The sequence below is a fragment of the Bactrocera dorsalis genome, chromosome 5 (genome assembly GCF_023373825.1).
Source record: "Bactrocera dorsalis isolate Fly_Bdor chromosome 5, ASM2337382v1, whole genome shotgun sequence".
In the NCBI taxonomy this organism is placed as follows: domain Eukaryota; kingdom Metazoa; phylum Arthropoda; class Insecta; order Diptera; family Tephritidae; genus Bactrocera; species Bactrocera dorsalis.
In genome coordinates, this window is record NC_064307.1 from 57,267,218 (window position 1) to 57,288,601 (window position 21,384).

Sequence of the window (21,384 nt, forward strand, 5' to 3'; positions counted from 1 at the left end):
CGGGATACTGAGGGGGGATATTTATATTTCGATAAATAGGGAGTTATAGATCGTGATAGTGGGAATAAAAAAGATAGACATCGAGAGAGATATTGTTATAGATAAAGAGGAAAAAATATTTATAAAAATTGTTATTTACAAATATTTACAGAGTCTAGATAGAGACTTACATCGAGGGGCTAAGAGAAAAAGATATACATCCAGTGAGAGATATATAGATCTAGTAAGAGAATTCGGGGTATGGAGATAGGTTTGTGTAGATCGATAGTGAGAGTAAGAGATCGAAAGAGTTAGAAAAGGAAATATGCATCTTGGGAGAGAGTCTTAAATATAAAAAAATTAAAATTTCTAAAAATTAAAATTTATTTTCGCTTTCCACAGAGTCTGGCAAGCCTAGCTGATTCCGTAAAGCAGGCTAAGGAATCGCTGCGCCAGAAAACACTTTGTTTCGGTATGGAAATCGTGCATCAACAGCTGAATGACAAACCCACATCATTGCCACTGGGTCCCGAATTGGAAGTGACCGGTGTAAATGTACGTAGTTGCAGTTATTTCAACTCCAATACGCTGCCATTGAAAATTTCCTACATCAACTCTGATGGTGAAGTATTGCCGGCTATTTTCAAGGTCTGTAAATTTGTTATAAATTAAAACAATATATATTAAATAAATCTTGCACTTTCAGTCCGGTGATGACCTACAGCAGGATATGCTTACCATACAACTCATACGTGTGATGAACAAAATGTGGTTGGCCGAGGGTTTGGATTTGAAAATGGTCACTTTTAATTGTGTACCAACGGGCTTTAAGAAGGGCATGATTGAGCTGGTCTCCGATGCAGAAACCTTACGTAAAATACAAGTCGAATATGGCTTAACGGGTTCGTTCAAGGATCGTCCGATTGCTGAATGGTTGGCCAAACAGAATCCTAGTCAGTTGGAGTATCAACGTGCGGTGAAGAATTTCACAGGTGAGTATTTGAAGGTAGAGTTTGTCGTAATTGGGGCATTTTAATGAAACGGGGAAAAAGAGACTAGAATTAAGACAAATGCAATCTTGTGTTTTTTTATGGATTTTAGTAAGGCTTTTTTTGAGATTAGAATAGAGAACTGACATATTAAGAGGATTATCGAATGAAGGCAGAAATCGCTCGTTCCAAAATTATGTTGAGAAAAGCTGTTAAGTGGACAATCCTTTCCCGGTATAAATATGGTTCGTTCCGATAGGGAAGACCAGACTCGTCGTGTTGTCTATAATTTTATCTAATTCAAAAACCACTTTCGATATCGTTATTATATACAATATTATATACTTCATACTCAATAGTATCTAAATTTAATTTTGCCTTCATGTTTTTCATTAAAAATATGGGTAAATATCTGAAATTTTTTCAAGACCATTAAATTTTTATTAAATATTCGATTCTTCCCATAATCAAACCTTCCTTAAATAATATATTTTTTCAGTTTCTTGCGCCGGCTATAGCGTGGCCACTTATATACTCGGCATCTGTGATCGTCACAACGACAATATTATGTTAAAGACCTCGGGTCATCTGTTTCATATAGATTTCGGCAAATTTCTGGGCGATGCACAAATGTTCGGCAATTTCAAAAGGTATAAGCTCATCATTTCTTACTCTAATATTTTTTATTCCACAATTTACATTCTCACTCTCTCTCTTTAACGCACAGAGACCGCACACCGTTCGTACTCACCTCAGACATGGCGTATGTGATCAATGGCGGCGACAAACCCTCCACGGACTTTCATTATTTTGTCGACTTGTGTTGTCGTGCCTTCAATATCATACGCAAACACGGTGATCTCATCCTACACATGCTTGCTCTGATGGCCACTGCCGGCATACCGGGTGTGACAGCGGATGCCGTGACTTATGTGCGTGGCGCTCTACTGCCCGAGCAGTCGAATCCCGAGGCGGCGGCTTCTTTTGCCAAAATGATACAATTCTCGCTCAAGAGCTGGTTCACACAATTCAATTTCTTCTTGCACAATTTGGCGCAAATGCGCTTCAGCAATGACGAGGGCAGTGGTGAACTGCTCTCCTTTGTGCCGCGCAAATACACGTAAGTCTTGCTCTATGTTGGTTGGAGTTTGAATTTATTGTCCTTTATATTCATTCACAGCATGCAACAGGATGGGCGTCTGAGGAGCGTTATGGTTGTGCGCTGTCAAAAACATTATGATATGGAAAAGTATTACACCTATATTTTACGTGTGACGCGTCACGGTCAAACCGATCCGACGCATTTGTTTCGTTCATATAAGGAATTCACGGAGTTTCATCAGAAATTATGCTTGCACTTTCCGCTGGCTAAATTGCACAGGTGAGTCGTGTTGTGGTTTCCTAGAAACAACTTTCAAGCTATAACTGGAGCCCGTTTTTTTTTTCAAAAATAATATTTTTTTTTTTAGTTATTTTGCTAAAAGAAAAGTTTGAAGTTAATCTCTAACCGCTGAATAATTATGGAAATAACATTTGTTGGCTTTTTAGAGATTCCTGCATCGACTATACCTTGCCACCAAGATAATTATCTAGAATTGGTTTCCTTTGTTTTGAGTTCCTAATTAAAATTTTCATTGCAAACTAGAGCCGTTAGTGTTTGACAACTGATTCCCTGGTACATGAAATTCATTTTATGATCTTTGTTGAAAACGATTTCTAAACGTCAGCTCGAATTACAAAACCTAACCTCAAATCTTTTTAAAAAATATTGTATAATTAGGGTGAGAGTGCAGTCGAAAAGTGTATGCAGTTCTAAATCCTTGTGATGTTTTAGTACATTGGATCCTATTTTAATTATAAATGCCAAATCTTGATTAGCCGTGAGGACCAAGAACAGGGATGACTTTCGAAAGTAATGATTTCCTGTGTTTTTTTTTCTGTCTTCTATAAGCTTGACATTTTTATATCGTCAGCGGTACCATACCTCAGATTTAAAAAAGGTCTTATATGGAAAATTTTTTCATTTTACAAGATGTCTTCACGAAATTGGGCATATATAATATTATTTTTTAGGTCAATTGTACAATCTCCGAACATATTGTTCAGAGCAAATCAAGATTGATCATACCCTTTTAAGCTATAGGAAATGCACTTGAAATTTGACAAAAAAGGTAAATAGAATAATTTTTGCCGGATAAAGTCCTAGGGACTTCAAGGGACTGCTAAAATCAGAACCCTTGTAGGCAGTGTCTTTGAAAGAATTGTAAATATTTGCTTCGAAATAAATTTTAAGCCTATTTACTGAGTGTGAAGCTCTTAGTACTTATTTATCTTGCATTCCTTGCTTTTGAGAAGCGGATTTTTTCGAAACATTTCGGAGTCAATGAACTAAGTTTTAAACCCTCAATAGTAGCTTTTATTTAGTAGAGGATTGCACCGCGACCTTAGGTCTATTGTGCCCTCTCTTAAGTCACAACGACCCACCAAGCCTCAGCATTTTGATAAATTCCAATATACTGCTAGGTGCAAGAGAGGCGATGGGATCCTTATTGTAGAAACATGGATCCAAGTGTATTTATCCTGCGTCTGCAGACTGCTATGCATTATTATTAATTAGGAGGTGTTCTGCAGTTTTACGCTTGCTGTTGCAGAACCGGAAATTTACACTACACAAGAAGCTAGGCCCATGTATATCCATAAGTGCTACTTGAGCTTACAGTTGCCAATGTAGAATGCGACAAGTAGCCTGTGTTTATCCCTAGGGAGGGGATTTCATATTAAATCTTTCTGAGATTCCCCATTAGCAACTTGGCATGGAGTTGTTGCCAATACCTCTCTCTGCTTACTTTATGGTATGAGGACCCACCGCGATTAAGGGTCCTACCATGTTAGAGAATGCTGCGGAGTCGGCGAGCCATTCTCGGCTGTACCTTTGTGGCCGGGCACCTAGAGGAGGTGCACTTGGTTACATTCCGATAGACTATTCAGTCCTTCTCTACACTCCTGCACCAGTAGAGCTTGCTTTAAGGGCCGCTTGACTGTCGCTAAGTAAGCCCTATCCGAGGGTCCAGAGTTTCTGGGTTTTACAAACTTCGTGGCAAACTTAAAATACGCTATTCAGGCTATATTAGGTTTTAGGAGACCTAATTTCGTTCTGTTAGCAGATCAATTTGTTGTTTTAGCGTTTTCTCTACCAAAATGGAATATATTTTAATACAATATTTTCAGCTGTTCGCATAAACCTAACCTAACTGAGAAGTTTTGTTTTAGTAGATTACCTTGAATGATTCGACCCTTCGAGAATCTCACTTATCAAATATTATTGCAGAGAAGCATCTTCATATTATTTTTCTCATAAATTTATGAATTTTATTTTACTTAAACGTTTGTAAATATATGTATTTTTGGCACATTATATGTATGTATTTCTAAAACCTAACTTTGGTTTAACTACATTTAATACTTTTCAGTGCTAAGTAAGCCCCTATTTCATTTTCCATTATCTTCTTGTTCTTCTAAATCTATTCCGCTCGCTTCTAAGCCTCCGTTGAATTGTAATAACTCTGCTCAAAGTATTGATGACGCGCCGCCGCATGCGGTTGGAATGTACTCATTTGTTGCTGCGTCACGACACGTTCCTCCATCAGCGTCACGCTTTGTACCGTTGATGCTTGCGCGTATGGATTTCGGTAGGCCGGTTTTGGAGGCTCGTCCGCATTTATAAGTATCGGTTTTAACGTTTGCTGCGGCGATGTTGTAGTGATTTGTCGGCGCTGCCGTATCGCAGTCCAGCTATCGTTTATTTCGGTCTCTGCTTGCTCAAGCGAAACCTGTGTGCCGAAAAGCAACGGCACTGGCGTTGGTGAGATGGTGCGGGCTAACGCTTCATCTTGTGTAATGTTACCACTATCGTTAACCGACTCGCCAATGTAATGGATTTTTGTAATGCGCTGCATTGGTTTTGGAAAATTACGTGCCGCTGTTTCGTCTTCGTCTGTGTTGTCGCTATCGTTACCGGCGAACTTTGTTGTTGAAAAGCTCGTTAACGCTTGCTGTTCCTCCCTGTCAGGCGGTGTTTGAAAGTACTCTGTGTTACTGAAATCGAAGGTGACTTTTTGACGCGTACGTGGGCGCACAGGCGCTTCGGTTTGTACGGTTAGTGGCTCTTCGACAGGCTCGAAAATGCTGTCTTTATTGTGCTCATGCACATAATCCTCATCCAAATCAGATATTTGTGGGCGCACATAGCCCGTTGGGCGACGCTCATTGAGTGATTTAGTAGCGCTTTCATTGGCCTCATCCACGAATTCAACTGTACTCGTCTGGTAGTGCGGTGTTGTGGCTGCCTGCTCGTTTTCGTCTTCGTCGTCGATGTTCGACAGTTCACGTTGTATTTGCTCGGTATTGCGCACAAAAGCGGTTGGACGTCGCTCTGTACGTAGTACTGATTCTTTATCGTAAGCGTCCTCTAAGTCTGATAATTTGAATTGTACGACTTGCTTGCCGGCTTCCTTTCCGGCATCCCTTTTAGATTTGTCATCACTCAAGTTTTCAAAACTCGCCCAATCTTCGTCGATGCTTTTTCCAAAGCCTTCGGGTTCGGGTGTCGTTATCAGCACCTGTTTGGGTACGCGTTTCAAGCTGTTATTGCCCTCCAAGAACGCTGCCTCGTTTTCCTCGTACGAATGTCTTATTTTGTCGAATTCTTCCTCAATATTGTTTGCGAAATCTCGATTGAGATTGACATCTTTTTCGATTTCAAGCCAGAGATGTTTTTCTCGTTCATCTTGTTTTATATTGGCTTCCATCTCGTCCCATAACTCTTCGGGTTTCACTGTGCGCACATAACCTGTTGGCCGTCGCATTTTCAAAGTATCTTTTTCTTCTTCCAAAGTGTGTGAGAGCAGCGTCTCATGCTCACCTAACTCTGCGTTCGCAAATTTCACCACACGCGTAGGCGCGTACGCCACTTCCGGCGTCTGTGGTCGCACTTGCTCCACACTTTCGTAACCATTGGAAGTAGAGTCAGCTACGGTGGCGGATTTCATTATCGTTTGTGGCTTAAAACCATCGAGCTCCTCGGCATACTCTTCGTCGCTGGTGAAATCGATGCTGGCCTGCGATTCGGGCCTCACTTGTTTCTTCGTCAAATATTCATCCGTTTGCCAGCTCAAACGCGCTGCTGTGTATGCGTCGCGCCCCACAACTTTGAAAGTGGCAGGCACGCTATCGGCAACCGTACTTAACTCACCTGCACTCACACGATTACGGTGATCGTAATTGTGCCCGTGCATGGTTTCAAAGATTGTACGATCAGAGCTTTCATTAGATATGGGACTTTCTGCGCCTAAGTTCGTTTGCAATGCATCCCATTTATTGCGGAAATCATCCAAGCCATCCGTATCGATCTCCTCGTACTTGATGTAACCGGTTGGTCGACGTTCGCCGAACTCTTCTACGCTGTGCGCTCGCATTGCCTTCAAATCGCGCACTTCAGCAAGCCCCACATTAATATCGACCTCGTCGGGCCTTAGGTAGCCCGTCGCACGCCGTTCACTCAAATTTTGTAGCGTTCCTACTGTGTCTAACGATGGTGACTTGGCCTTCACGAACTTATGCATACCCACAGCCGGCGCATTGCTTGCTTCCTTGCTTGAGTTACGATAGAGGCGTTTCGGTGGTAGTGGTGGTGATTCACGCACGCGTAGTATACTCTCATCACCACCTTCGGTATTCAATTCGTTTGCTTTCGCTTCATTCAGCTCCATTTGTCTGTACTTTTCCTCCAGTTCATCGAAGGTGGGCATTTCTTCGACCAGACTTATGGTGGGTGTGTGTTGCAGTGGTGGTGAATCGATTTGGGTGCGTGGCGGTTCACGCGTTGGTGGTGGTGGTGAGTCGATCGGTGGGCGTGGCGGCTCACGTGTAGGTGGCTCATATTCTTCGAAGATGGCACTGCGAACACGCTCTTGCCGGCGTGTTGGGGGGAGTGGAAAAAGTGAGGGTGTGCTTTGAGAGAGGTTCCGTATGCGAACGGCTGCGAAAGAAATTAAATGAGATTGAATAAGTTTTACATTGTATTGCATTTAAAGGAATGTTAAATGGAAAACAAAATCGAATTAAATATAAAAACAAATAATAACAAATATAAAAACAAATAATATAAATAAAATAAAAAGAGATAAAATATCAAAAAAATCAAAATAAAATAAGGATGAAAATGGGAAGGAAAAAAGTGAAAGTAAACATAAAACATAAAATAAAATATAAAACATAAATGAAAATCAAATAAAATTAATGAATTAAAAAAAAAATGAAATAAAAACAAAATAAAATATTGAATGAAATAAATATAATTAAAGTTAATGTAAAAAGGATATATACAAAATTAAATAATGTTAAATAAAAAAAAAAAATAAGTAAATGCCAAAAACAAAAACAATAATGTAACAAAATGAAAAATAATAAAAACTGCTATTAAAAATTCGTAAAAAAATAAAACTAAAAAATTATGAAAAAACACAGTATAATTAAATCTTAAAATAAATTTTGCAAACTATAAAAAGAAATGTAATATAAAACACTTTTAGTTAGAAATTTTGTTAAAATTATTTTATTATAATATAATAGTATTTAAAATTTGTGTTAGATTTTATTGATACGAAAGACACAAAATTAATAGTTTAAAATAATTTAATAAACGTTAAAAATTTAAATTTGGTTTAATTAAAATTTTATTGTATAAATATTGTTTTTTATTAATTTTTTTTTTGGATACTCGTACAATTTTTAGTTTCATTACCATTTTTTTGTATAAAATTTATTTATATATATAAATTTACATTTTTTAGTACTTATAACGTTTTCAAAAGTAAAGTTGAAAATTACAAACATTTATTTATAATTTATATTCAAGATTTGGTTTATTAAAAAAAAACATTAATTGTTATTTAAAAGTAATAAAAAATATAATTGCATAAAAAATTTGATAATAGAAAATTTAAGCTCGTTTGAATATATGTTTGTCATATTCGAAAATATCACAAAACACAAAACAACTACACACTCATACATATAAACATATGTAAAGAAATATCTACACACGCACATTTACACTGGATAAATAATACATACGCGGCAATTGTTTTGTTGGCACAATGTCCAAATCATCCTCTTGTCGGCGCCGAAAAACACCGTGCACCTCAACGGGCTCACGTATCTGCAGAAGAACAAAAGCAAATTGTCATTCGATTATTGTTTATATTTATATACATAGTGTATAGCAAGTGTATGTACATTAGGGTGCTTCAAAAATTAATTTTATTTTTATTTTTTTCAACACTTCAAAAATATACATTTGTTAAAAAAAAATCATTACAATTTTATTTGTGGCACCCTAATATACATATATACTTATACATATATCTCATATATACATACATATATGCACTAATTGCTGCGTTATAAATATTCAACAAATGTCAAAAAGGCAAACGAAATAAATTATTTTGCGAAAATCTGACTAATGCACACTCTATTTGCATAATTAAAAACATAGAAGACAATAGCAACAACAATAAAAACTATGAAAATATATCTGCAAAGCGATAAAACGCTTGCAAAGCGACGCCGCCGCCGCCGCCGCTGATAAACGAAACCAATCAGCGTAATAGGCAGATACTTTTGCTTCTCCTTTTTTGTTGCATTTTTTGCTTGTACACACATGTACTTACATACACATACACATGTATGTTCGTTGCATTTACGAAATACAATACACACACAGGCGCACATCAATTAACTTGTGTTATCAAAATCAAAGTGCGACGAAGCTTTAATTTCCCCAACACGCACTTCTGTGACTGAAAGCACCAATTGCCTGTCTGTCCGTCCGTTTATAAATAGATGAGTATCATAAATATCGCATATAACTAGTCATATGTTGATCGGCAAAAGAAAACATCCAATAAAGTCTGTTTTGCTTAGCTTTGCCTTACAGCCGTTGGCAAGTGGCAGGCACGGCGTGGAAGGAAGCTTCTGTCGCACAGTTGGGTGTGTGTGTGTTATGAGGAATATGTGTTTGGAGCTATGCGTCACAGAGCTGGAGAATTACTTATATGGCATATAAGTGCGGAACTATTTACAAATCATATACACGTATATACTATGTACATATGTATGTATGTATGTGTATTATACTTCCAAATATACAATACCCTCCTCAAAATTAAAAAAAAAATATGTTTTTCCAATTTTTAACCCATTTGCCACTCCACCTTTTTCACATTTTTTATCGATATTTCTTATCACCATACAATTGATGCAGATTTATAAGCTTTTTACAATCGTAAAATGTTAATCAGTTCTGCTAATACAGTCTAAGTGGATTGTTTGAACATATGCCTTTCTATTATTTTGAAGTAGTTTGAATTCTCATTAATTTTTTTTTTGTTTTTAGTAAAACAGTAACTGTATATATATATATATATATATATATACATATATATATATATATTATACATATATATATATTATATTATATACATATACATATATATATTATGCGTGTATGTATATGCGTTTTCCTATATCTTTTTATATAGTTTCTATTATATATATTTTTTTTGAGATCATATTTATAATTTGTGTACATTTCAATTTTGAGGTTATATTTTTATATACTTTAAAAAATTTTTTTTGAGTAATTTTTTAATACTTTTTCTAAATATTGTTTTTCTAAAACCCAAAGTCGTTGTAAACTGTATTCTCTCGTTTTCTAAATTAATTGTCATTTTGTTCCGAGTTTTTTTTTGTACGCTTAGCTAATATTCTCCAAATATTTTTGACTCGTGTTTTTTTCATTTTCCCTTCGCCTTAAGTCTACCTTGGTGTCTGCTGATTGTAAATAGGCCTTTTCCTCGCTTCAAACTGGTATGAACTTCCCAAACCTTAAGCATTTCAGAGACAATTAGAGTTTCATCAATTTAAAACAAAGAGTTTCACCACCTTATGGCTTAATCTTTACACAAATCTTTAGGATTTAAGAATAATAGCTGTTTATATTAGCATCTCCTTTGTAAGCATTCTCCTTGCATGATTGTTTAAAAAAATATTCAAGTCTTCATTTTACATCTACAAACTTACATCCTCACTAGTTTTGATTCAGATTATATCTACAATTTAAAGTCTGTTGAACCCGAGCTACGCTATAAGCATTATCAAGCTGGTCGAGGACTCAGACTTTACAAATGTCAATACCACAATCATTATATTTTCATATTCATAGCATATTATATATCTGTCATATTTCAAAAGCATTTTAGGAACACGTTCTTCAAAACTTATACATATATATTAAACAAATCTTATGCTGTTCCTTTTTCGATTTTTTTCTTCTTTCTTTTTTTATTATCACAAAGCCATTAATTCGCCAAACACTTTATTGTTTATCGATGCAAATTCGTAATTGTCCATTATCTAACAGTTGAAAATTCAGCTTGTGATTTTCTGAAATTTCCAATGATGCACTATAAAACACCGAACTTATTCGAAGAGTTGTTGATTGAGACGATGTTGGCGGTGTATTGTTTTCGTAAAAAATTTCCGACGGCTGCATAAGAGGAGAGAATCGATAAGTAGATAGAATTGTGCTTTGCAGTGCAAGCTAAAATGAATGAGGTAACTAAATTTGTGTCCATTTGGCGAGATAAACACGTTTTGAAATTTCATATGATCCCAAAAGCTTCTCGTATAACTTCCGAAAAGTAGCATACAATTTTTGAAATATTGGTTAGAAATGTAATTTGTTTATATTATATATGAGATATATGTACATATTTACTTCGAATTGCGCCAGTTTCTTTGGCTAGGACGACATTAATGTCAACTTTCCATTCCACTATATCAGACAAAATGATAAACAATGTATTTGATTTCAATAAACTTAGAAAAAACAGTTGATATACTGCTTTTGCAAGTGTTTTAGATATAGATCAACCTAACTGATGAGAAGTTGATTTGATTTAACATGCACGAGCTTAGTAATATTGAAAATATTTCTTTAAAACGAACATTATAACAACAAAACCAATGCACCGCATTTGCCAGAAATAGTCTAAACTAATGAATTTATAAGTAGTAATTTAAATATAGTTGAAGAAATGTGCTTGCAAATTAACCTTAATTAATTAGATCCAAATTCTTAAATTTGTTATAAACTTCGAAACAACGTCTAGCACTTCGAAAAGACTGCAAAAAATTATACAAAACTTTTGCGAAAAATAATTTAGCCATAAAAGTACAAATCTCTGTTGCTTCCCATTTGATTACTCAACTATCAACTTCGTAAAGTTTATCGCCAATTTTAGATTTCGTTCAAAACTCGTGCGTAAACTGCTAAAAGTTCCTTAAAATAATTAAAATCTTGTAAGTCTAAAGCAGCTGCCTGAAAACAACCTCGAGAGCCCAACTGCAGTGACCTTTCGCTTTTCTACTTGTATATTAAAAACTTTCGTTTGCGCTCTTCAGCATTTGTTTCATTGTTTTACCTCTTGTGACTTGCGTTTCTCCCGACTGCTACGCGTACGTAACGGCAAAGTAGGCGTGGCACCACCCGCCGCACCATTGCTCGTACGACTATGGTCGAATGTTAGTCGATGCTTGAACCACCAAATTTTTATGCCTACCAATGTTGAGATCATGCAAATGAAGACGCCAACACATGCCAGCATGGCAAAGAGACCGTCATCATGACCTGTTATTATTGAAATTTTTTTGGTATGTTTTGTAGAACAAATTGATAATTTAGTTTGATTTTGTAGCAGAAAACAAAAATGTTTGTTGTACTTGTTGTTAATAGCCCACCTGCGCTACTGCCGCTGACGCCGCCAATACCAGTTGTATCGATATTATTGCCGAGTTTTGCCATAATTTTGCTATAATTTCAAAACTTTTGTTTCTAATTGAATTTTTGTTGCTAAATAATTTTGATATTTCACATTGCGTTTTGAAGTTTCGTCAGAGCATTTTTGAGCACTACACTACACCCGCACACATGCATACATTTGTGTGTTTTTATGTTGTATGTGTGTAATTTTGAACACTTTCGCCTTGTCGAACGCAACGAATTTTTTCGATTTTGTGATTCTTTGCTTTTAATTTTTTTAATAATTGCTATCACATTTGCTAAGTGTGGCGCATTCTGTTACCGCTACTTTGCTTATCACAGCTTTTATTTTAATTATTTTTGTTTCTTTGACGCCCTGATATCTAAGAAATCAATTAAAATTTGTTCTTGCACTTTTTTATGCTTAGTTGGTATTTTTTGTTTTTGTCATTTACTTTTATTTTTTTTTATATCATTTCTGTTACTGTTACTCGATTTTGCCGCTCGCTCGGCGTGTCTGCCTCGTACGCGTTTATCAAATCGAATGACAAAAGCTTCGGAGTTGCTGGGTTGCTGGCTCGTTGGCTGCTTGCTTGGTTTGTTGGCTGTTAACTGCTGTTTTGGCAACAACAACAAGAGCAACAACTACAGCGCACTACTCAACGTCAATTGTTTTGACTTTAACCAGTACCACGAATTGTTAATAAAAACTTTTGCACTTGTATTTTTGTGCTTTACTCTTTAGCAACAAATTCTCATTACCATTCACCCATTGACGTTAATGCTTCGGGTAGGTTTTTTGCCTCCTTTGAGCGATTTTTTAACAATTTTGTTTTAAATAAAGTATTAGTTTAACGTTTTTAATAGTGATACTTTTTTACGTTTTTATTTACTTTTAATTAAATTTTATGTAAATTTTTTTTTTAATTTTATTAAATGTTTTTTTTTTTAATTAATTTTTGAAATTAACTTCAATTTTTGTTTATTTTGTTTTTTATTCGAAATGTATTTAATTTAAAATTGTTTTAAAGAAAATATTTCATTTGTTTGTTATTTTTTATTCAATTGTTTAATTTTCCTTCTTTTTTGAGTTATTTTAACTAATTTAATTAGTTCCAATTATATTATATATAAATTTTCTTCAAATAATGATTTTTTAGAATTAATTTTTGAAATTAATTTTAATTTAAATTTTTATTTATTTGTTTAATATTCAAAATATTTTATTATATTCATAAATTCATTCATTCATTTAAGTTTTTAAAATTAATTTTGTTTTGAAATAAAATTAAAAATTTAATTTATTTTTTATTTTTAATATTATTTGATTGATTTAATTTAATTAAATTTTTTCACTAAAATTCTCTTTGTATTAATTTTGTATTTATTCTATTTTTTTTCTATTTTTCAACGTTTTTATTAATTTAATTCATTTTTATTTAATTTGTTTTTTTTTTTTGTATTTTATTCATTTTACTTTTTTATTTAATTTGTTTTTTTTTTTTAGTATTTTATTCATTTTACTTTTTTATTTAATTTACGTTTTTATTTAATTTACGTTTTTATTTACTTTAATTTTTTAGCCTGTACTCTTAGTTTTGATAATTTTTATTTTTCTAAATTTTTTTCACCGAAGTGGTCATATCTTCAGAAATAACCTTCAATTTTAGCCCATATAGATATTCATATTATCTACTCGTGTTAACCGTTACTGTTCATTAACAGTTATGTACATGTCACAGGTGCCCTTCACTTATCAATCTCACCAAAAAGACTCTTATTTACCGCTATTTCAGTTCACAAACGATCTTTTATGATGAGTCCTCCTTCGAACTATGGTATATAATACATTTAATTCAATATTTTTTTCCAACAAGTTCGCATGAAATGTGTTTTCACTCTAATTTTTTATATTAATTTCGCTTTTTGCATTTAACTTGCTCTCACCGCACACCACTCACTTTTATGCCGGCCCAACTTTATTAGCCCAGTTATTACATTTTACTCAACCGCCAACTAATTAATTTCCATGCAGCTCTAATTTACTCGTTCTATTTGATTTTCTCTTTATTCTTTTTTCAATTATCTTTTATTATTTATTTTCATACATTTGTACTATATTATTGTTGTTTTATTTATATATTTTTCTTTTAGTTTACCAAGTGGCATGCATGTTGGCCGCTCAAATGTGAAGTCAGTCGCAGAGCGCCGCCTCCCACAAATACAACGTTTTCTCATCTCACTCTTCAATTCAGCGGATGAGATTGCGCACTCGGATTTGGTGTATACATTCTTCCATCCCTTGTTGCGCGATCAGCAGGAGGCTAAGTTGACGGTGTCTAAAGTTAGAGGTAAGTAACTAACTTCTGATAAGCGTGTGACACGTGAAGTAGTCAAGAAATAATAAAAACTAAAACAAACATAAAAAAACTAAAACAAAAAAGTAAGGAATACTGAAGTTCGGTCGGCACCAAAAATTGTGTATTCAGTGCTTTTAAAGAAGGAGTTCGTAAAATCAATAGCAGTAAATTAGAAGAATTTAGGCATTATATATCGTCTGCCATATTCGTCTTTGTTGAGGCGGTAGTTATTATTTATATTTACGCATGGTCAATACATATAGTATATCGTCCATTGCAGATTTGCCTGGTCTACAGCGACGCTGATATGCTAATAAGGTCCTATGAACTCGTTGATGGTTTTTTTATCTTTCACACAACTAATCGGCTAGTTTCATGCTAGTTTACTCAATTTGTGTCATTACTCCTCTTTTCAGCTGACTTTCACTGCTTTGTTAGCTTTGTTAGCGTAGTCGTATTCGCTCTAGTCCTCAATAGCCGTGCACTTTTCCGATGCAGTATTGACCTTTTAATTATCGGATGTGTTTTAGGAAACCAATCACCGAACTCCAGCATTATGGATACTTAGTTTTATATAATAAATTTTTATATAGTCGGCTGTAATTTTCATTGAGATGACTCAAATATTGGCGTATATATCCAGCATAAAGTGACTTAGAAGTTCTAAAATCTTTATATTAGGTATATGGGGGCTCAGAAAAGTGTTGACCCGATTGAAATACTATTGCCAGAAAAGGACTCTGTGTGAATTTCAATTACAATTTTCAAACATATCTCACACATTGAACGATATTTTCGTTCAAAAGTCAACTATTGGTATCGGGTCCACATATTCGGTACCTAGGACCTTGAACAGTTTTGGTTGGATTTGGACAATTATTGGTGAAAAGGTGGTTTACTTTAAGGGAATTATTACCGCAAAATTTTATTCCGTTATATTAATTAATTCTTTATTTGTGTACTGGAAAGTGGAAGAATCAAATGGAATTTTAAATTGTGTTACATGGGAAGTAGGCGTGATTCTAGTCCGATTTCGCTCATTTTAACAGAGTGACATAAGAATATGTAAAGAATGTTACGTTCCAAATTTAGTCGAAATCGGCCAGTCGGCCCCGAGATATGTGATTTCATCAGAAAAAAGCTTTATGCTCGCATTGAGACCGGGTACAAAAATTTCAGAAACAAAACACACCCCAAGTTCCACTTTCAGCCGGCTTGTACTATTTCGCTTGTGAGTTTAAATAGTCACGATTAGTGGGCTAAAGCTTACGCAACTGTTTGAATCTGTTTTTCTGGACATTTGTGTTATCGGTATTTCGTAATATAACCGCAGCAGAGGCAGTTTTTTTTATTCTTGCTAATATTTGCTTTCGATAAGAATAAACGAATATATACATATGTTTATATGCGCAATATATGTTAGTAGGTCGACAAATATTTGAACTTACGTAAGTTATACTCGTAAAGTTAAGGCTAAGTATAAAATAATATTCGTCAGTGAGAATAGAACAGCTGATGTTGACTTGTAAGACATGTTCTAACTAGCATATTTTAAGGCATAACTTTGCTTTGTTTTACTTTAAAGATCTTGAAGATAGATGTTAGAGTTGGAACAAAATTTGAAGGGTATTGAATGTGATGAAAGAATTTTATACCAGACGAGGTGATTTAGACCATAAATAAGAACAGGAACTCACATGTTGTACATGTCTTAAAACAGAGAACATAGTATGAAACATATCGCTCACTTTCTCTCTCTCTCTTTAACTCTCTATTTTACTCTCTATTTCTCTAATTCATATTAACGAGTGATCCGAGTAGAAGTACTTTTTTCAATAGCCTTTTTTTGGCAGATGACGTAAGCCGTGTCCAATTGTTATGTTATTTTTTGTTCAGCATTGTTTTGCATTTCATCTTGGAAAGATGCTTGAACAACGTTTACAAATCGTTCAACTTTATTACGAAAATTCACGTTCTGTAAAGAACGTGTTTCGCGCGCTTCGATCAATTTATGGTCAACATAATCGGCCTACTGAGGGAGACCCAGCATTTATTATAGGATAATATTTGACCGAATAGACCAAGTCCAGCACGCAGCGAAGAAAATATAGGAACCGTAGCTGAGAGTGTACACGAACACCGTGCAGAGTCGATTTGGCGCCGTTCGCACCAACTCGAGATCTTAAATTGAAAGCGTACAAAATATAGCTTGTGCTCGAGCTTCCCAAGCGACATCGGTTCTATGGGCTCTTGAAAAGTTCCAAGAAGATTCGACGTTTTCGAGTCAAATTTCGTTCAGCCCCTTTTCTGGCTTAATGGGTATGCAAGCAAACAAAATTGCCCTATTTGAGCTGCCATTTCATCCAGAAAAACAACGGTTTGGTGTGGTTTGTGGGCCTGTGAAATCATCGGTCCATATTTCTCGAAAAATGATTTCGGTGAGAACGTCACCGTCAATGGTCTCCGTTATAGCGCCATGATAACCGACTATTTGATGCCTGAATTTGAAGCTTGCGATCTCAGCGAGATTTGGTTTCAACAAGACGACGCCATTTTCCACAAATAGCATCAATCAATAGTTTTATTAAGAGAACACATCGGTCGATTAGCCACCAAGATGCTGTGATATCACACCGTTAGACTTTTTCCGGTGGCGATAAGTAAAGTCTAAAGTCTATGCGGACTATCTCGCTCCGATTTAAGCCTTGGAGCAAAACATCACGCGTGTTATTCGCCAGTTACCAGTTGAAATGCTCGAACGAGTAATCAAAAATTTATAAATTTAAATGAGCTTTGCGGGGTTTCGAAACAATACCAAACATATTAAAAATAAATGCTCGAGTATAAAATGAATCTAATAATCTATTAAATAGTATAGCATTTTCCAATTTCCTTTATGATAATAATAATACATTTATTTTTTATTACAGAAGTCAAGCAGCAAACGCGTGAGAACCCCTATGAAGTTGGTCAGATAAAATTATCATTACAATATCGCCGTGGTGTCTTAACAGTGATGGTGAGTGAAATAAATATGTAAATAGATATTTACTATTTTTTTGAATTTGTAAAAAAATACCGCTAGCCATTGGCGAGCAAGATTTTATAATAAATTGTTTAAAGGTTATGGTTGAGGAAAAATATATGATTCTATTATACAGAAAATATTAATTTTTGTATCACACATTTTTTTTTTGAAAATTTTGTTTTTAATTGCCTTGTGCTATTATTATTTTTTGTTTTTATACCCTGAGCAGGGTATATTAAGTTTGTCACGATGTTTGTAACACCCAGAAGGAAGCGTCGGAGACCCTATAAAGTATATAACTAAATGATCAGTATGTTGATCTGAGTCGTTTTAGTCATGTCCGTCTGTCTGTCCGTCCGTACGTCTGTCTGTTTGTCTGTCTGTCTGTATATATACGAACTAGTCCCTTAGTTTTTAAGATATCCTTTTGAAATTTTACAAACGTCATTTTCTCTTCAAGAAGCTGCTCATTTGTCGGAACGGCCGATATCGGACCACTATAACATATAGCTGCCATATAAACTGCATTATCGGAATCAAGTTATTGTATGGAAAACTTTGACATTTGACAAGATATATTCACCAAATTTGGTATAGATTATTTTCTAGGGCAACTATGCAATTTCCTAAGAAATTGTTCAGATCGGTTAACTATAGCATATAGCTACCATACAAACTGAGCGATCGGAGTCAAGGGCTTGTATGGAAAACTTTCGCATTTGACGTGCTATCTTCACGAAATTTGGCATGGATTACTGCTTAAGGTAACAATATAATCTCCGAAGAAATTGTTCAGATCGGTTAACTATAGCATATAGCTGTCATGCAAACTGAACGATCGGAATCAAGTTCTTGTATGGAAAACTTTCATATTTGACAAGATACATTCACGAAATTTGGTATAGATTATTTTTTAAGGCAACAATGTAATTTCCGAAGAAATTGTTCAGATCGAATTACTATAGCATATAGCTGCCATACAAACTGAACAGATAGTTACTAACAGAAATGCACCTGTGAAGGGAAGTTAAAGTTTTTTCTTGTTATTTCTACTTCACTTGTAAAATAATTTTAATTTTAATTTTTCTAATTGAATTAGTTTTTTTTTTTAATTTTATTAAATATTATTTATTTTATTTTAGCTTTATTTTTTTCCTATTTCCCTTATAAATCAAATTTCAATTTAATTTTATCATATTTGATTGAAAATATTTAATTTATTTAAAGGTTATGTATTATGGCAAAAAATATATGAATTTATTTACAGAAAATATTAGTTTTTGTATAAAAGGTTTTGTTTTTGAAAATTGTATTTTTAATTATTTATAATATTGTGTTATTATTTTTTATAGGTGTTTTATTGGATTTTATTTTTTTGATTTCCTTATAAATTAATTTTGTATTCAATTTTCTAATTGTTTTTTTTTTATATTTTTATTAAATATTATTAATATTTATTTTTGTTTTATATTTTTTCTATTTCCTTAATAAATTAATTTTAAAATACATTTTTTTATTAATAGACATTTTTCATAGGATGTCATTTAATTTTATTTTTAGTATTTTTGTTTTAGTAAATTTTTTTAATGCTTTATTTGGTTTTGTTTTAATAATTTTTTTTTAAATAACTCCTTACATTTACAGATTCATCACGCCAAGGGCCTGCCAATGCTGCAAGGTGGTCAAGAGCCCAATACCTATGTCAAATGCTATCTCAAACCAGATGCCACCAAAGTGACGAAACGTAAAACGAAAGTGGTGCGAAAGACCTGTGTGCCCAGTTTTATGGAAACGGTAAATAAGAAACATAAATTAATAAAAATAAAAGTGAAGAAATTTTGTAATCTACTCCTAATGTAGCTCGAGTACCGCATGCCCTTGGAGCACATACAAAACCGCTTTCTGCACGTGACCGTCTGGTCACATGATACACTACAAGAGAACGAACTGCTGGGCGGTTTTCAAATTGATCTATGTAAATACGATCTGCGTAAAGAACTGATCGATTGGTTTCGACTTGGTCCGATGAGCAGGAATTGAGGCACACAAAGTATACACAATGTCAAATGAAAGTAAAAGTGTTACTGTAACTGTACATTCAACGCTCGGCAACTATGCAGTTCGCCGCCTCAGCAGAAATATGCAAAGAGTTTTGTGAAAACTAATTGCAAGGCAACAGTATTTCTTCCGCACACGCATACATACATATAAGCACTACTCTACAGGGATGCCCATTAGGGATAGAGCGAAAGTTACTCATATTTATATGCGAACTTTTTGAAATAAATACAAACATATATACATACGTAGTATAAATACAAAGCAGCTTGGCAGCCAGTAAGCAGTAATCAGTAATCGGGTTCTAAAAGAAACGGCATTACATAAAAGCATACATACATATACATAAATATATTTTTATAAATAACTTTACTTAAATGCGTTGACTGCTCGACGTTTTTCTCTCTGCGCAACAGCACTTATGAAATGAACATTCCAAACTAAGCATGTAGTAATGAGAAAGAAATAAAAAAAACAAAAACAAAAACAAAAATTGAATAAAGCGAACAACACCATATACAAAGCTGATTAGGTTTAAGAAGATAAATCTACTAAATGTAAGCGCATTTCACAAATTTATACGCTAGCCACGAGTTTTCGAAATTCGAAATTATTGCATTTAGACGTCTAATTTTGCATTTTCTATTGAAAACCCTTTTCGAGGCAAAACTTTTAAAAACTGAGCATAAACATAAAATTTTATGATTTAGATGTCTACTTTTAGGCTCAAAACTTGTTTTGTTTAGTGGATTTCTTATTTACAAATTCGAAAATGATAAAACTAAATTTGAAAACTGTTCTTATAAATTTAAGAAAAAATATTTTTCGATCGATTGCTATCTCAAATTGTGAATATGAAAATATAACTTTAAGTTTGCATAATTTTAGGCAACTTAAGAAAAAGTAAAATCTTCTATTCAAAATTGTATTTATATCTGAAAAATATTTTTTCGAGCTACAGATTTCTGTAGTTAAGAATCCTCGCCTATTTTATTTAGTAATTTCTCTTATAAAATTTAGAAAATAGTAAAACTAAATGTCGGAATTTTATTTTCTTTTAAATAATTATTTTTCCAAACAATTTATATTTCTATTTCAAATTGTGAATACGAGTATGAGCTAACACGGCATACTGTTAGGTAATTGTTCTCATACAATTTCGAAAATTTAAAAAATTTTATTCTAAATTATGTTTGTATATGAAAATAATTTTTCGAAGAATTGTTTGCTAAGTAAAGAATTCTCATCTCTTGAGAAATTTAGAAAATTCTTAAATTAAATTACGAAATTTAATTTTTATGTAAAAGATTTCTCATCTCATAGGAAATTTAGAAAATTCTTAAATTAAATTTTTTTTATTTTTATGTAATTAATTTAAATAATTTTTTCTATCAATAGTTTTCGAAATATTCAAATATGTATAGTGTGATATTTAGTTAATGCTCAAAACTAGTTTTTTTTATTATTTCGACCAATTGCCAAAAATCAAGGAAATGTTTTTTTATAAAACTTTAAGCTCAAAATTTCTTTATTTATATATATTATATTTTATAATTTCGAAAATAGTAAAAATCAAAAATCGAAAATTGTAAAAATTAAATTTCGAAATAGTTTTTCTTTTATAAGAAATTATTTTTCAAGCAATTTTTCCTGAAATTGGCCTCAAATCATGTTATTTTAATCCCGAAATTGTATCAAATTGTTTTTTCATTTAACAATTTTTATATTTCGAATTTCATAAACTCGTTGCAACTACGTGCCTGTGGCAGCAGCTCAAAAACTTAATTATGTATTTTTTACTAGTTGTAATTACCGTAATTTCCACACACTTATGCTCTTTCCACTCACAAGTCTATTTTCTCATATTATTATTGTTGTAGTATAATTTTGCTCATTTAATTTAAACAAAAAAAAAAACAAATCATTACTGTCCTTTAACTTATTACATTTACGCATATTATATAACAAAAGAAAATGCTCTTTATTGTTAATATTTTTCGATAATTATTTAAAAATCGGCAATAAACGTATTTTTGCGTTTTTTGTTGGTAATTTACTGTAATGCTTCTTCTATACTATAATAAA

At 33.4% G+C, this 21,384-nt stretch overlaps 2 protein-coding genes across 5 annotated transcripts in view; one reads left to right on the forward strand and one right to left on the reverse strand.

The window, feature by feature from the left end:
* Nucleotides 1–21,163, forward strand: part of LOC105224763 (phosphatidylinositol 4-phosphate 3-kinase C2 domain-containing subunit beta) — a 46,721-nt gene extending 25,558 nt beyond the window's left edge. For all 4 annotated transcript variants that reach the window (XM_049458803.1, XM_049458806.1, XM_049458804.1 and 1 more), the window contains exons 10-18: nucleotides 382–627; nucleotides 686–971; nucleotides 1,468–1,618; nucleotides 1,696–2,088; nucleotides 2,149–2,349; nucleotides 14,008–14,204; nucleotides 17,144–17,232; nucleotides 18,886–19,035; nucleotides 19,102–21,163. In XM_049458803.1, coding sequence (XP_049314760.1) covers nucleotides 382–627; nucleotides 686–971; nucleotides 1,468–1,618; nucleotides 1,696–2,088; nucleotides 2,149–2,349; nucleotides 14,008–14,204; nucleotides 17,144–17,232; nucleotides 18,886–19,035; nucleotides 19,102–19,281 — 1,893 coding nt within the window. In that variant the 3' untranslated portion in view covers nucleotides 19,282–21,163. The remainder of the gene's footprint in view (nucleotides 1–381; nucleotides 628–685; nucleotides 972–1,467; nucleotides 1,619–1,695; nucleotides 2,089–2,148; nucleotides 2,350–14,007; nucleotides 14,205–17,143; nucleotides 17,233–18,885; nucleotides 19,036–19,101) is intronic.
* On the reverse strand, nucleotides 4,362–12,593 carry LOC105224762 (uncharacterized). The gene is made up of 4 exons (XM_011202958.4): nucleotides 11,832–12,593; nucleotides 11,516–11,721; nucleotides 8,103–8,187; nucleotides 4,362–7,005 (listed from the first exon to the last, which is right to left on the reverse strand). Exons 1-4 carry the CDS (start codon nucleotides 11,893–11,895, stop codon nucleotides 4,505–4,507), a joined length of 2,856 nt encoding a protein of 951 aa, XP_011201260.2. The 5' UTR covers nucleotides 11,896–12,593; the 3' UTR covers nucleotides 4,362–4,504.
* Nucleotides 21,164–21,384: the final 221 nt, after the last annotated feature.

Bases quoted from the DNA above. Each gene is read 5' to 3' on its own strand.
- LOC105224762 (XM_011202958.4), bottom strand. From the start codon at position 11,895: ATGGCAAAACTCGGCAATAATATCGATACAACTGGTATTGGCGGCGTC. The intron at 8,188-11,515 runs GTAAAACAATGA...GTTCTTCTGCAG, and splicing joins AGAAACGCAAGTCACAAGAG to ATACGTGAGCCCGTTGAGGT. The intron at 7,006-8,102 runs GTATGTATTATT...TTTCTTTCGCAG, and splicing joins GCCAACAAAACAATTGCCGC to CCGTTCGCATACGGAACCTC.